The sequence below is a fragment of the Denticeps clupeoides genome, chromosome 8 (genome assembly GCF_900700375.1).
Source record: "Denticeps clupeoides chromosome 8, fDenClu1.1, whole genome shotgun sequence".
Taxonomy (NCBI): Eukaryota; Metazoa; Chordata; class Actinopteri; order Clupeiformes; family Denticipitidae; genus Denticeps; species Denticeps clupeoides.
This window is the reverse complement of record NC_041714.1, coordinates 13,252,721-13,267,721: the sequence shown is the minus strand read 5'-3', so window position 1 is coordinate 13,267,721 and position 15,001 is coordinate 13,252,721. Positions and strand designations below refer to the sequence as shown.

At 45.9% G+C, this 15,001-nt stretch overlaps 2 protein-coding genes across 2 annotated transcripts in view; both read left to right on the top strand.

The window, feature by feature from the left end:
- Positions 1-619: 619 nt before the first annotated feature.
- LOC114795937 (acylphosphatase-2-like) lies at positions 620-6,437 on the top strand. The gene is made up of 4 exons (XM_028989690.1): positions 620-772; positions 1,332-1,348; positions 1,450-1,559; positions 6,046-6,437. Exons 1-4 carry the CDS (start codon positions 715-717, stop codon positions 6,158-6,160), a joined length of 300 nt encoding a protein of 99 aa, XP_028845523.1. The 5' UTR covers positions 620-714; the 3' UTR covers positions 6,161-6,437.
- A 5,446-nt stretch (positions 6,438-11,883) lies between these two features.
- Positions 11,884-15,001, top strand: part of LOC114795280 (spectrin beta chain, non-erythrocytic 1-like) — a 44,186-nt gene continuing 41,068 nt past the window's right edge. Inside the window, exon 1 of the mRNA XM_028988320.1 lies at positions 11,884-12,019. The gene's annotated coding sequence lies outside the window, so the exon portion shown is untranslated. The remainder of the gene's footprint in view (positions 12,020-15,001) is intronic.

Below are 15,001 nucleotides of genomic sequence, written 5' to 3'. Positions count from 1 at the left end.
ATGAATGCAGACAATCAGATGGAGATGGGATATGTGTTGGAAAGAATTGAAGGAGAAAAAGAGCACTACCATGCATAGCATGGGTCAGGTGATCAGAATGATATTGATAATTAAATATGTCTCATTACTTATTATTTGTATTATTATTTGTATAATTATTATATAATTTATTGATTATTACTTATTATTTAGCTAGGAAAGAACACAATTGAAAATGTACTCATCTGATGAATCTCATCATCATTCAGGCATTTCTCACATGCACTGTTATTATGCATTTATTACATGCATTATAATGTTGTAAACTCTAACTTGATCATTGAGCACAATGGTGGATTAATAAATTGTCACGTTGGCTTTCAGGAACAGGGCTGTCAATTCTGGTGGTTTGTGTGACCCCTAGTGGACATTAAATGGATATTTATTTTCTTTCTTTATTCATCTGTTCCTTTTTTCAAATTGAAAGTCCACTGAAATGCAAATGAAATGTCACTTAATCACAGATGTTATTGGTACATAGTATGTATTGTGGATTTTTTTTTCTTTAAATCACATTATTTAATATTGTGTTAGGGTTTCTTAATACAGACATTATGTCCTCCTGGTGCTTGCATGGGATTTCTTCCTAAAATAGTATCCAGCTGGTCCAGCAGGAGCTGTAACTGGAGCTGCTCACCTCCGTCAGGCTGAAGAAGACGTTTCCCGCGCCTAACAATGTCTGGTGGCGGTGGCCTGTGCTCTGTAGATTTCGAGATATTTGGACATGTTCAGGGTAGGTACAGTGTGTGCAGCAGGTGTAATAGCCAGTTACCAGGAATTTGCCAGGGGCTTCTTCCAGAGCGACGCCGCTAATTTAGGAAATGTCACATGTAAGCATGTAACCTTAACCAGCATTGCTTATAATAATATTGCATTTATGGTGCTGCATACTACAGACATAAAGAAACATATGCATGCAAGACTGTGCCATAACCACCATCAAAGATGCAAGAGGAATCGATCCTGTTCATCTGATGCTGATATCATTACAAGCATAAAGCTTATTTATATCTGTGGATATAAATTAATTAATTTTAATGAAGTCCCATTTCAAACGGTAAAATGATGCTTATTTTAGTCTCTGATGAGAAGTGGTGTGAGCTGTGAACTGATTTCTGCATTGCAGGACGCTTAATGGTCTTTGCTGCACAACCAACTGGCCCTTTTCAGTCAACAGTATTGACTATGTTCTAATGATTGAACTTGGATTGACATAATGTTCAATTTTTAAATGCCTTCTAAAAAACATTTTTCTTCCACTTTTTACCACTTTGGTATTCCCTTTTCTCCAGGTGTCTGCTTTCGAATGGTGAGTTTTAAAATCTGGCCATTATTCCATGTGCTGAAAACAGAGGAAAATTGCCTCCTCATCCCCCCTTCCCTTGTTCTATCATTCTATACCCCACACAGTACACTGAGAGGGAGGGTCTCAAGCTGGGTCTGGTTGGCTGGGTGAAGAACACCAACAAGGGGACAGTGGTGGGACAGGTGCAGGGTCCTGAAGACCAGGTCAGAGAAATGTAAGTGCAGAATGTCTGCTAAGAGTTGATGACCTGAGATACCTCTGCAGCTAACCTAAGTCTATTTGGTGCTATAGGTTTACAGGGAGTGCAGAATTATTAGGCAAGTTGTATTTTTGAGGAATAATTTTATTATTGAACAACAACCATGTTCTCAATGAACCCAAAAAAACCATTAATATCAAAGTTGAATGTTTTTGGAAGTAGTTTTTAGTTTGTTTTTATTTTTAGCTATTTTAGGGGGATATCTGTGTGTGCAGGTGACTATTACTGTGCATAATTATTAGGCAACATAACAAAAAACAAATATATACCCATTTCAATGATTTATTTTTACCAGTGAAACCAATATAACATCTCCACATTCACAAATATACATTTCTGACATTCAAAAACAAAACAAATCAGCAACCAATATAGCCACCTTTCTTTGCAAGGACACTCAAAGGTCTGCCATCCATGGATTCTGTCAGTGTTTTGATCTGTTCACCATCAACATTGCGTGCAGCAGCAACCACAGCCTCCCAGACACTGTTCAGAGAGGTGTACTGTTTTCCCTCCTTGTAAATCTCACATTTGATGATGGACCACAGGTTCTCAATGGGGTTCAGATCAGGTGAACAAGGAGGCCATGTCATTAGTTTTTCTTCTTTTATACCCTTTCTTGCCAGCCACGCTGTGGAGTACTTGGACGCGTGTGATGGAGCATTGTCCTGCATGAAAATCATGTTTTTCTTGAAGGATGCAGACTTCTTCCTGTACCAGAAACTGGCAGTAGGACTGGGAGTTGAGCTTGACTCCATCCTCAACCCGAAAAGGCCCCACAAGCTCATCTTTGATGATACCAGCCCAAACCAGTACTCCACCTCCACCTTGCTGGCGTCTGAGTCGGACTGGAGCTCTCTGCCCTTTACCAATCCAGCCACGGGCCCATTCATCTGGCCCATCAATACTCACTCTCATTTCATCAGTCCATAAAACCTCAGAAAAATCAGTCTTGAGATATTTCTTGGCCCAGTCTTGACGTTTCAGCTTGTGTGTCTTGTTCAGTGGTGGTCATCTTTCAGCCTTTCTTACCTTGGCCGTCTCTGAGTATTGCACACCTTGTGCTTTTGGGCACTCCAGTGATGTTGCAGTTCTGAAATATGGCCAAACTGGTGGCAAGTGGCATCTTGGCAGCTGCACGCTTGACTTTTCTCAGTTCATGGGCAGTTATTTTGCGCCTTGGTTTTTCCACACGCTTCTTGCAACCCTGTTGACTATTTTGAATGAAACGCTTGATTGTTCGATGATCACGCTTCAGAAGCTTTGCTGCATCCCTCTGCAAGATATCGCACTATTTTTGACTTTTCTGAGCCTGTCAAGTCCTTCTTTTGACCCATTTTGCCAAAGGAAAGGAAGTTGCCTAATAATTATGCACACCTGATATAGGGTGTTGATGTCATTAGACCACACCCCTTCTCATTACAGAGATGCACATCACCAAATATGCTTAATTGGTAGTAGGCTTTCAAGCCTATACAGCTTGGAGTAAGACAACATGCATGAAGAGGATGATGTGGACAAAATACTCATTTGCCTAATAATTCTGCACTCCCTGTATAAATCAGAATATTTTTGCTTGTTTCAGCCAGCAGATGGCGGTCTTTATCTACTACATCACCATTGTATTGCGGTATAACAGTCATTCTTTGACTACAGAATTGACATCACTCCTGCAGGGCATGTCCCAGTGTGCTTTGCGAATGGGAGGAAAGCTTTGTTTAATTTGGCAGTTTTTATGTGATTTACATGTTTGTCTTCGATTGTTGTTTTGCATGCTGACATCTGCGCCAGGTTGCAAATACTAATTCAAAAATCTAATTCTGAAATTTATGAGCAAAATCATTTAACTCAAACAACTATTAGTATTGGTATAATTTCAAAGAAACCATACTACCACATAAATCCTCTACACAAAAAAATGTGTGTTCTGTAAAGATGTGTTGGCAGGAGTTACTGGGAGACTTTCATCTTCAGGGTCAGTTTGACAGTGCTGCTCGAGGGCGGCGGCGCTGCTATTTAAAGCCCCATAATGTAATTATCTGTGGGCAAGGCTGTGGTCTGGCGGCGAGCGGTGAAGATCGCGCTGATTCCTACTCCTCACACTGTACAGATGTGGAAATGGGACCGATTGGTGTGGTATATGCTTGTATGCTGTGTTATGATATGTTCCCACAATTCTGCATTAAACATCAGTTGCCTTGGTTGGTGTGCAGTGTGTTTTAAGACTGAATCTCCACCCAGACACAGGGCTGTTTCACATACAAAGACCAGAGCTGAAGATATTCTGCAGCTCGCCTCGCAAGCGCGCTCCCGCTTTCCGAGTTCCATTTGAAAGTGAACCACCAAATGTGAGGTGTAGGATGTGAGTTCTGTGATTTGGGGTTCTGGCTGTTGAAGCCGACCTGCTGCCCACTCGTGCTATTTTAGCTCCGCCACGCTCCCAGGGGCCATGTGACCCAGATGACGCTGAGAAAGAACAGCAGCAGAGGGTGAGCGGTGAAAATGGGAGGATAGGCGAGGTGCCCGTCTGTTGCCCGGTTTGTTGGGCACAGATGGCCTGAAGTCTGGTCCATAATTTCTCTCAACAGTGTTTGAGTGGATGCAGGAAATTCAGCCCTAAGGTCAGCCAAACTGAAACGACCCAACACACAGCACACTCCTCACACGAACGTCTTACATTCGTCTGCAGCGATTGTCGGTGGCGTTTTACGACCCACCACTGCAAGATTTCATGCACTTCATTCTCGTGCACAAAACGGTTTGTGGTGTCGGCTCCACCAGTTTCACGCTGTGGCACTCTGCACATACAAACACACACACACACACACACACACACATTCACACCGCCTACAGTGCAGCACTCGTGGGTGGGAGTGCGTAGGAGGGCGCACTTATTGAGATGCATTTGCTCAAATGTATCCATGTTAACACACACACACACACACAGGTCTTATCACATACTTATCCACTGAGCCCACGATCATGTGCTTCTAACTTGGGATAATTCACTTATGCAGCTTTTCAGTTGAAGCCCAGTATGAAGTACATGCCGTCTAGCTGAAGGGATGAACATTTTTGTGTCAGAACACTGTAAACATGCAACAAGAATTGAAGCAGACCATATTAACAGAAGAACCTGTGTGATAAAGGATTTTTCATCAATATGTACATTATAAATTTAATCAATTTTAATGTGAAAAATTCAAAATTCAGTCAAAGTTCAGAAGTCATCCATACCTATATACTGTATAATGATTTTAAAGTGATAGTGTGTGCATTTGAGTATTGTTATTTATTCTGTTTATGAGATCAACTTTAACACTTCTGCAGTCATTTTGAGGACAGCGTTCTGTTGGTGTTTAGAAGACAAAAGTCAAATCTGATCCTAAATTGCAGTTAAATCCCTGGAGTGTGGGGGGAGGGACTCCGTGGAAGGGCGTGTTCAGTGTTGTGGATGGGCCTGTTTGGCAGAATGTGGATGTGTGTGTGAGACGCTGTGTGGACAGTATGGACAGTAGATGGAGACGTTGCCTCGATGAGGCTCTGATTGCTCTCTAGTCAACCCATTGGAACCTCAAGGGTGTGGTCAGAAGGGGGTGGGGGGTGGCGGGTGGGGCTGGTGTATGTGGACACATGTGCGTGAGCTGATCCACTAATCTACACTGACTGCAATCATCTGGCACCAGGCCTGACTGACCCACATGCTGTGCAGCTCAGAGTGACCCCGTTCCTCCCGGGCTGTAGACCTCCAGCTGTTCAGAGCAGGATGAGGTTTACAGAGATTTGATCTCACACCTCTTTGTTGATCAGAACGGAGCAATTCCTCAAGCGTTAAAAGAGGTGCAGTTCCGTTGAAATGCTTTGCCATTGAAATGGGGGTTATGCATTTATGTATTTCGTGGAACCACGCTCGTTAATTCCAGTTAAACAAATCCTCCCAAAGTTGTAATGTGCAGTCAACAGTCCTTCTGATGTTTGGCATTCTTTAGATTTGACACTTGACCTTGTGTAACCTCAACGCTTCAGCTCCTTATATAGCTCAGAAACCAAAATAAGCTGAAGCAATGCTAACCCTGCAGGATGGGCCATCTGTCTGGGAAGGGAGGCAGTCATTTAGTCCATCTGGAGGGCCTTGTTTTGCCACCGCTGAGTGTTTCTCATGAGACAAAATCTCCTCCAAGACCACCAATCTCTCACAAATGCCTCATTTCAGGAATGATAACATTCACATTCATTTCCTTTGGCCGCAGGGTCACGTGACCAGCTGCTGCTGAATTGCGTTGCTTAGGAACAGTTTTTCCATCATGGGTGAAAAAGTCTCTCAGCAGGAAATAAACAGGTCGCCCACTGGATCTATTCTGCAGATCACCGACAATAATTGTGTAATGAGGAAGCTCTGTGTTTTTATAGTGTACACAGTAATTCCTGTCTCCTCTGTCAGGAAGGTGTGGCTGAGTAAGGAGGGCAGCCCCAGCAGCCGAATCACCCGCGCTGTCTTCACCAACGAGCACGACATCCCCCGCCTGGAGATCTCCGGATTCGGCACGCGCTTTTAAACATCTGCAACTTCCTCAAGATGTTATTTGCAAAATATTGTTTATACTTATTTCTGTGTTTTCTGTAGAGGCTATAATCAGACGTGCAGTTTCTGACCGTTTAGTTATTGTTGCGGTTTTATGAGAGGGTTCTTTATGCTTAGCACATGACGTCATTTCCTATCGCTTTGCTGTACTGTAATATATAATCTGCTCGGCTGACAAGCACTGGGGCTCTGTAATCATTTTGTTTAAATGTTATTATGCAAGTTGTAATAAAATGCAAGTGGTGATGCTTTCTTGTTGTTGCTGGGTGTCAGCTGAGGGTTCTGTTTTCTCAGGGGTTTGGTTTGGTTTGAATTGGCCTCCACTCACACCGCAGATGTAATCACAGTGTGATTTCGGTTGTGGGCAGACACAAGGTGGAGGGTATGAGTACCCAGCATGCACCAGCAGCGTAGTTATCATGGCACCCAGGCCAGACAACACAAGAGGGAGGAAGCTCAGGTCAAATCCCAAACCCAGGCTCACTTCAGCACAAATGCCCCCGTTTTACTAAAATTTTATGAAAATGTATTTATCTAACTAACTCCTTGGTCATAAGCTGCAGCCCCAGCTCCTGCAGTACTGCCCATCGCAACATGATGCCCTTCCAGTACCAGATAACACCATGGCAGTGCCACTGACATCAGGACAGGGCATTTCCCAGCATGCACGGCAGCATTGGCAGGTCAGAATCCTCTTAGCTGCCAGAGAGATCCCAGGCTTAAGCACCAGCGCAGAGGGCCAATGGGCTGAAGTGAACAAAGGGAGACTCAGATCATATCACACTGCAGCCCTCCCTGAAGGTCAGGTCCCTGAGGTAACCTCTCACTTCCATCCAGCAAGATATCTGGGTACAGTATGTCTCATATAGGCAGTGTTGGCCACATAAAGTAATTTGTTATAGTTACAAGGTACTTTGTTCAAAAGGCTGAGTTAGTGACTGAGTTACAACATTATAAAAGTAACTTGTTAACAGGGAAAGTAACCTAAAATGTTCCCTTAAGTCACGACCATGACAATTTCTATTCCACACTTCAGCAGTTACCAGCTGATAGTAGTGTAGCCTGTTCTAATGGGCATATCATTTAAATACCAATACCAACAATTTATAAAAAGTTAATAAAAAGTTTCTCTCAATCTTGTTATATCTGCACAATGTACGCGTCATGTTGTAGTTCAACCTTATACAGAGCGAATTACAATCAGTAGTTACAGGGGACAGTCCCCCTATCATTGTGTCCCTGAGCAAGTGTCTTGACTTGAACCTAGTGTGTTACCCACTAGGCTACTACCACCCTATAGATTTGATGCTGGTATTTTACACTTCATGCTCAAACATCAAAAAACATTTTCAAAATGTAGATATTTTCTAAATGTCAGTGCTCTGACAGGGTTATGGAGGTGGTGATGGGACTGTGGCCACATCAGCAGGGTGGTCCTTCATGCCTGAACTCCTTTTCCATGCCTTCGTCCCACTGGGGAGGGGGCGGGTCTGCTGGGATTTACGCTTGGTGTGAAAAGGTCACGCACTGCGGGAAATCCTCCGTTACGTTCCAGTCAGCTTCACTTACGTAACCTGGACAAATCCCATTGACTCAAAGCATCGGCTCTGGCCAGTGACCCACCTGAGTTTCCATGACATCCAGTAGGACATTCTAGTAGGGTGGTAGTAGCCTAGTGGGTAACACATTTAAGAACCTGAAGACCCAGATTCAAACCCCACTTAATACAGTTGTGTCGTCAAGCAAGACACTTAACCCTGAGTGTCTCTGGTGGGACTGTCCTTGTAACTACTGATCATGGCCCTTCTACTTCTCATTTGAAACTGGAACAATGTTGAAAGTTGTTTTGTGAATGTTCTTTTCAGCACTCATATCTCACTCTGCATGTAAAATTTCATATCTCGAAGAAACAAATCTCCTTAAAATAGTATCACAGCTCGTTCTCTGTAGTGACTCATGCTGCCCACCCCCCCGCAAACAGTGAAGGGTGTAGATGTGAGGCTAAATGAATGGTTTGTGTTAGGTGTGTGTGTGTGCTTTTGTTGAGGAGGTCATTGGCCTCTATAGTTTTTTCCTCCTCCGCACATAGCAGTGATTGCCTCCACCCGCCACTGGGGGCTCCATGGCCAGCAGCCAGGACCAGGGGCTCCCAGAGAACCGAAGTCCTCCTCCTCTCGCTGGCCTCCTCCACGGTAACTGTGAGAGGGACTGTTACAGTGTCCATGGCAACTACTCTGTGAACAGACTTTGTCTGAAAGGTTTGGGACGAACAAATCCACAGATGCCCGTTTGGCCGCAGAGCCTTGAACAGAAGGTTCTCACAGGATCATGGGATCAGCACCAACCTACCATCTAAACAGAAAATGTATGAGGGCTTTTCATTCTGTGTATGGACCTGTCTGACAGGCAGTGACAGTATGAAGTGGCCTGCCACCCACACCTCTGTACCTGCAGCAAGTGGCACTCCGACTCAACGGTTGCTAAGCAACGGCCAGAGTTCCAGGAGAACACAGACTCTCACATGACAAGAGAAGAAACTCCATGTATGGAAGCATTTCAAGTGAAAGTGAAAGTGAAGTGATTGTCATTGTGAAACACTGCAGCACAGCACATGGTGACGCAACGAAATGTGTCCTCTGCTTTTAACCATCGGCCATGGTGAGCAGTGGGCAGCCATGACAGGCGCCCGGGGAGCAGTGTGTGGGGACGGTGCTTCGCTCAGTGGCACCTCAGTGGCACCTTGGCGCCTCAGGATTCGAACCGGCAACCTTCTGATTACGGGGCCACATCTGCCCCACCACTGCTCTCACACTCTCTCTTTTTAATGACATTAGTTAAAGGTGCAGCCATAACCCATATGTCCAAAATCTCCAAATTGTGCCCAATTATTCATTTTCCCTGCCCAGTGTCATGTGACTTGTTAATGTTACATGGTCTTAAATTTGGTGTCATCGCTCTCACACTCTCTCATACTGGTAACTGGAAGTTCAACTTGGCACCTCATGGTAAAAAACTCTCAGACGAGCAGAAAAAATAAGAATTGTTGTTCTACATAAAGATGCCCGAGGAGATAAGAAGACTGTCACACCCTGAAGCTGAGCTGCAGCACATTGAATCAAAGAGTTATATCTACAGCGATGTCCCAAGGAAACATTTATATTTACATAGTCAATTTTGCGAAATACTGTATGTTGCTTCTCACTTTACATGCGTTGTAAGTGTACAAATCATATAAATAGACAAATCCTCATATCTGCATTACTTATTTAACACAAAGTGAAATGTTGTGTGATGAAATCCAGTCTCTCAAATGATTAAAATATTACCTGTGCTAAATAAAAAAGCTGCATAAATTCTGAAACTTTTTTATATAAACAGGAGAAAATAATGACCTTTCTGACCAGACTCTACTTGACATGCACTTGTATGGTTCTGTATGCTGCAGTCTTGTCTCCTTTCTCACCAGTGCCCGGCGTTGACTGTTCTGGTTTCGCACCAGCTCCTGTTCCAAAGGCTTTGCGCTGTGGTCAGTCTTAAATCATTCCACCAAGCTCAACAGATTGATTTCTGCCCTTGAACTGCTGAAATAGATCTTGCAGATCCTTCTGTAATTGGCAGCATCATAAAGATTCAGTCTTTATATGTGTATATGTACACACACACGCGCACCACACATGCACACAACAACTGCTACTGTTTTTGGCCACATCTCTGCACAGCTGGAGAGTTGCTGATGTTTCTGACACTTTTCTTTTAAACAAAGTCAAAGAATGACTTATTGCAGGGTGGAAGTGGACTCTTAGCTGCAGATAGTCAGAAAGTTTTGTACAGTTCTTGAAATGCACACATAAACTCATGCTTGTGTAATAGAATGTGACCCTATCTTGTGTCATTGTAACAGATTTGTGGGGACTCCTGTCAAATCAGTGCTATCTATCTATCTATCTATCTATCTATCTATCTATCTATCTATCTATCTATCTATCTATCTATCTATCTATCTATCTATCTATCTATCTATCTATCTATCTATCTATCTATCTATCTATCTATCTATCTATCTATCTATCTATCTATCTATCTTTAAAATAGAGGAACTTTATTTCTTCTTTGGCCACAGCAGTCATTAATATTTAACATGATGAACATGGATGAGATAAATAAGAACAGATGTTTTGGTCTCTCTTTACTCTTTTCATCTCTCTCTTCTCTTGCTTTCTCCCTCCCATATATGAGAGGGATAGGGTTATACTCTTCCTTCCTCGTTCTATCTCCCTCTCTGTCTCTCCCTCCCTCTCTTTTCTCTCTCTCTCCCTCTCTCTCCCTCCTCTCTCCCTCCGGGCTCGCCCGCCTCTCGTCTCATCCTCTCGTCCCTCCTCTCTCCTCTCCCTCTCTCTCATCCCTCCTCTCTCTTCTCGCTCACTCTTCCCCTCCTCTCTCCCTCTCCTCTCTCCCTCCTCTCTCTCTCTCCCTCCTCTCTCCCGCTTCCCTCTCTCTCTCCCTCTCCCTCCTCTCGCCCTCTCTCTCTCCCTCTCTCTCTCCCTCTCCCTCCCTCTCTCTCCCTCCTCTCCCTCTCTCTCTCTCCCGCTCTCTCTCTCCCTCCTCTCTCCCTCCCTCCTCTCCCTCTCTTCCTCTCCCTCTCCCTCTCTCTCTCCTTCTCCCTCTCTCTCTCTCCCTCCTCTCCCGACCTCTCTCTTGCACACCCTCTCTGTTCTCCCTCCTCTCTCCCTCTCTCTCTCCCTCCTCTCTCTCTCTCCCTCCTCTCTCCCGCTCCCTCCCTCTCTCTCTCTCCCTCCTCTCCCTCTCTCTCTCTTTCACCCTCCTCTCTCCCTCTCTCTCTCCTCTACTCTCATCTCCCTCTCTCTCTACCTCTCCTCTCCCTCTCCTCTAAAGCCCTCCTCTCTACCCTCTCTCTCTCTCCTCTCCGTCTCTCTCCTGCGCCCTACTCTCTCCCTCTCTCCTCTCCTCTCTCCCTCCTCCGTCTCTCTCGGTCCCTCCTCTCTATCCCTCTCCTCTTCTCTCTCCCTCTCCTCCTCTCTCCTCTCTCGCCTCTCTCTCTCCCATCCATCTACCTCCCTCCGTCCCTCCTCTCCTCTCTTCTCCTCCGTCTCCGTCCTCTCTCTCTCGTCGTCCGCTCTCTCTCCGCTCCCTCTTCTCCCTCACCTCTCTTCTCTCTCTCTCCCGTCATCCCCTCTCTCTCCTCCGCCTCCTCGCTGCTGTCTGGGTCTCTCTCCCTCTCTCTCTCTCGCCTCCTGGTGTGAGGGGGTGGAGTGGTGGGCTTCTCTCTCTCCCTCTCTCTCTCTCTCCTCCTCTTGCCCTCTCATCTGCTCTAGCTGTCCCTCCTCATCTCTACATCCGTCCTTCCTCTCTCTACCCTCCTCTCTCTCTCTCCGTCCATCTCTTCCCTCTCGCCTCGCCTCTCGTCCTACTACTCTCCCTCCTCATCGTCCTCTCTCTTCTCTTCCCCTCCTCTCCGTGGTTCGCTCTCATCGATGTCACATCTCCTCTCCTCTCTCCCTCCTCTCTCCCGTCCTCCCCCAAGTGGGGGTGGGACGGGCCACTCCCTCTTCCTGCTCTCACCCCTCTCCTCTCTCCCTCTCATCTCTTCCCTCCTCTCCATCGTCTCTCGCCTCCTCTCCCTCTCTCTCTCCCCTCTCTCTCTCCCTCCTCTCCCTCTCTCTCTCTCCCTCCTCTCCCTCTCCCTCCTCTCCCTCCTCTCTCCCTCCCTCTCTCCCTCCCTCTCTCCGCCCCGTGGTGAATGTGGGCTGCAGCTGCTGCTCCTCCTTCAGTCTCCCCGCCGCTGCTCCGCGGTCGCCGTCTCTCTCTCCTCCCGGTGAGTGGAAGTGGGGTGTATTGTGTTGCCCGTTACGTTTGCGGGTGGGAAGTGATGCGGGTTGGATCTCGGTGAGCATCGCACCGGTGATGCGTCGGTCGCGTTCATCCGACTCGGGGTCCGACTCCGGGTCGATTCGCGGACCGGTTCGGGTCCGCAGTGTTGATCCGGAGCCAGTGCTGACGTCGGCCCGTGTGCGCCGCGGCAAGATGGACGTTATCCGTCCAGGTGGGCACGTAAACCCGGGGCGCTGCAGAATCTCCGTGGCGCGGTTACGTAACCGGACCTGCGCCGGTGCTGCAGACGCCATGCGTGCGCGGTTCCGTCCGCAGCGTCCACGCAGGACCGTCCCGCACTCAATCTGGGTTTTATCACCTCGTTTCAAAACATTCATTGTTCCCACGATTCTTTGTAGTGTTTTGGGAGCGAAATGACCTCAAGTTCAAGTGAAGGGTTGGCACTATAATGTAACGATAGATGGTCCTTCCACCCTGAACACTGCTAGTAGTTCATCGCCTTCATGTGTGTGTGTGTGTGTGTGTGTGTGAAATGAAAGAACAGTCCGTCTGTGATCTGACCCACTCGCATGGTCCCACAGGGCCGCGGATCTCCCACGTACTGCGTAACGTAGTTTACCGCAGAACCGGGCTGAGGCTCGGAGTGACAGCGGTGACAGCAGGCTGGACAGAGGTCCGCGCCTGTCAGTGTAGTTGTCAAATTCGTGTTGATGGGCCATGCAGAAATATCACATCATCACTGCCTCCCTGCCTGTGGAATTTTTCTGGCGTTCTGCTGGTTGCCAGATCCAGACTTTATCGCACTACGTGTTGGAATGTCGCTTATCCTGCAGTAAACACAAACCAGGGGTCATGTCAGAGCCCTGAGCTTCTGTTAACGGACTCTGATGCTGGTGGATGAAGTTTCTGATGTTCTCCTGCTGCAGCGGTGAACCCGGGCCAGTTTGCCGATGTGGAGAGTTGCATCTTTTTTCAGCTTTCTGCAGTTTGGCCCGCGTGAATACGAAGCCCCGGGCCCACGGGCAGGGATGCACTTTGTGGCCTGCGGAGGTGTGGTTTCGCCTTTTCTCAGTGGGAATCTTGGTGCATCCAGGAAGTGGTGAGCGTGCGAGCCCCGGCGGGATCGTTGTGGAGGAGGGAGGGGGCGTGAGGTGCTGGAACTTGGCCATGATATAGTAAGTGGAACATTGCGACAGAATATGCAGCTCCAGATTCTGCCTCGCGCCAGAGGAGGCTAAATATAGTTCACTCATCTCAACAGAAGGTATTCTACCTACTCTCACCTTCACGCCCTGCTCCCTCAGGTCACGGGCCGCTGTTTTACCTTAATTAGTGTTAATAGAAATTATAATCTGGATTATAGTCTTTCGTTACATGATGTTATGAATCTTGATCTCAGATTTCTGCATTTATCTGACATGGGACTGTTGTTAGGGACGCAGTGGTTGTTTCTGCAGAGCAAATACTTTATTCACAATTTTCACAAACCAACAAGACAAAAGCGAAGACAAGACACACAAAGATCGTCGGTGAACACAGTTAGGGAATCAAGACACAAGGGTCAAATGTCCACATGACAATGATTTGACAATGTACTGTAAATTGTCTGTTCAAATCAAATCACTTTTATTGTCATATCAGTGGAGCTAATACACAGGTACAGTGGACGTGAGTGAAATGCTTGTTTGCAAAACCTCTAGCAGCGGCATAACAAAAACAACAGACATAATAGATGATATGCATATGATTATATGAACAAACATATAGCAATCAAACATACCACACTGTGCAAAGGCACCAATAAACCCATCTAGGCTGCAAGCATTTCTGTTAATATAATGAAAAAAACTTTTCAAACAACGATCACATATTGATTTAACAAACATTTTCTCGATTAGTTTGAAACAATGACATGCGGCTGGAGAAAGAGACTATTGTTATCTATTGTTGCCTATTTGTTGTTATCTATTGTTATCCTATTGTGTTTTGAGCAGCAATACAATATTATTCTCCCACTGTAGACTTTGGGGCAGTGGTGGCCTAGTGGTTAAGGAAGTGGTTCCCACGCACTGCTCTCTGGGTGCCTGTCATGGCTGCCCACTGCTCACAAATGGTGATGGTCAAGACCTTCCTCTTTAAAGAATATTTAGATTAAATTGTAATTTTCTTGTTGTCGAACTTTGTGTACAGAATCTACAACAGAGTGAATTAAATAGATGTATTCATAGTTGGGGTCCTAGTGAACCGGAATTGATCTCTTCATCGAGGTAACTTGAAAGCACATTGTAAGTCGCTCTGGATAAGGGCGTCTGCCAAATGCCATAAATGTAAATGTAAATATAAATGTTAAAGGCAGAGGACACATTTCGTTGTGTCACCGTGTGCTGTGCTGCAGTGTTTCACTTCACTTTCACTTTTGCTTGTAGGAGTCAGGAGAGACCAGCTCCCTGTTCTTGTAGCACCTCTCTAGATATCAACGTGAAATTATAGAAACTTTCACTTATTACTTGTGTATTACACTTTTAGAGAGCTTTTATTTCAGACTTACTGTTGGGAAGATGAAGAACCTTTAATAAGCTTCACTGACTAAAACTCCTCCCCAGTGCTGTATAGACTGGAGAGGAATAGGATTTTGTATAAGGGAACCTGCTCACCTGCTACTTCTGGTGATGATTATGTATTTTTTTTTATGCTACGAGTGCTGAGCTGACGCTATGCAGCTTGTGTGCTGCTGTGTGACACAGACTGACAGTGGCAGTGTGACCTTGACAGCCGTTTTCACGGCTGGGATGTTTCACAGGCCTTGTCCTCACGTTGCTGCGCTCAGACGCAGGAGGCATGGAGATGGGTCTGCTGTGGCCTGAATAGCAGAGTTGAAGAGGACTGTGGCTGCTCCATGGTCACATCTGTCTTCACTCATTGTGTAGAAAATTAAGTCAAGGCCAGGAACTAAAGGCCATAAAAT

Bases quoted from the DNA above. Each gene is read 5' to 3' on its own strand.
- LOC114795937 (XM_028989690.1), top strand. From the start codon at position 715: ATGTCTGGTGGCGGTGGCCTGTGCTCTGTAGATTTCGAGATATTTGGA. The intron at 1,560-6,045 runs GTAAGTGCAGAA...CTCCTCTGTCAG, and splicing joins GAAGACCAGGTCAGAGAAAT to GAAGGTGTGGCTGAGTAAGG.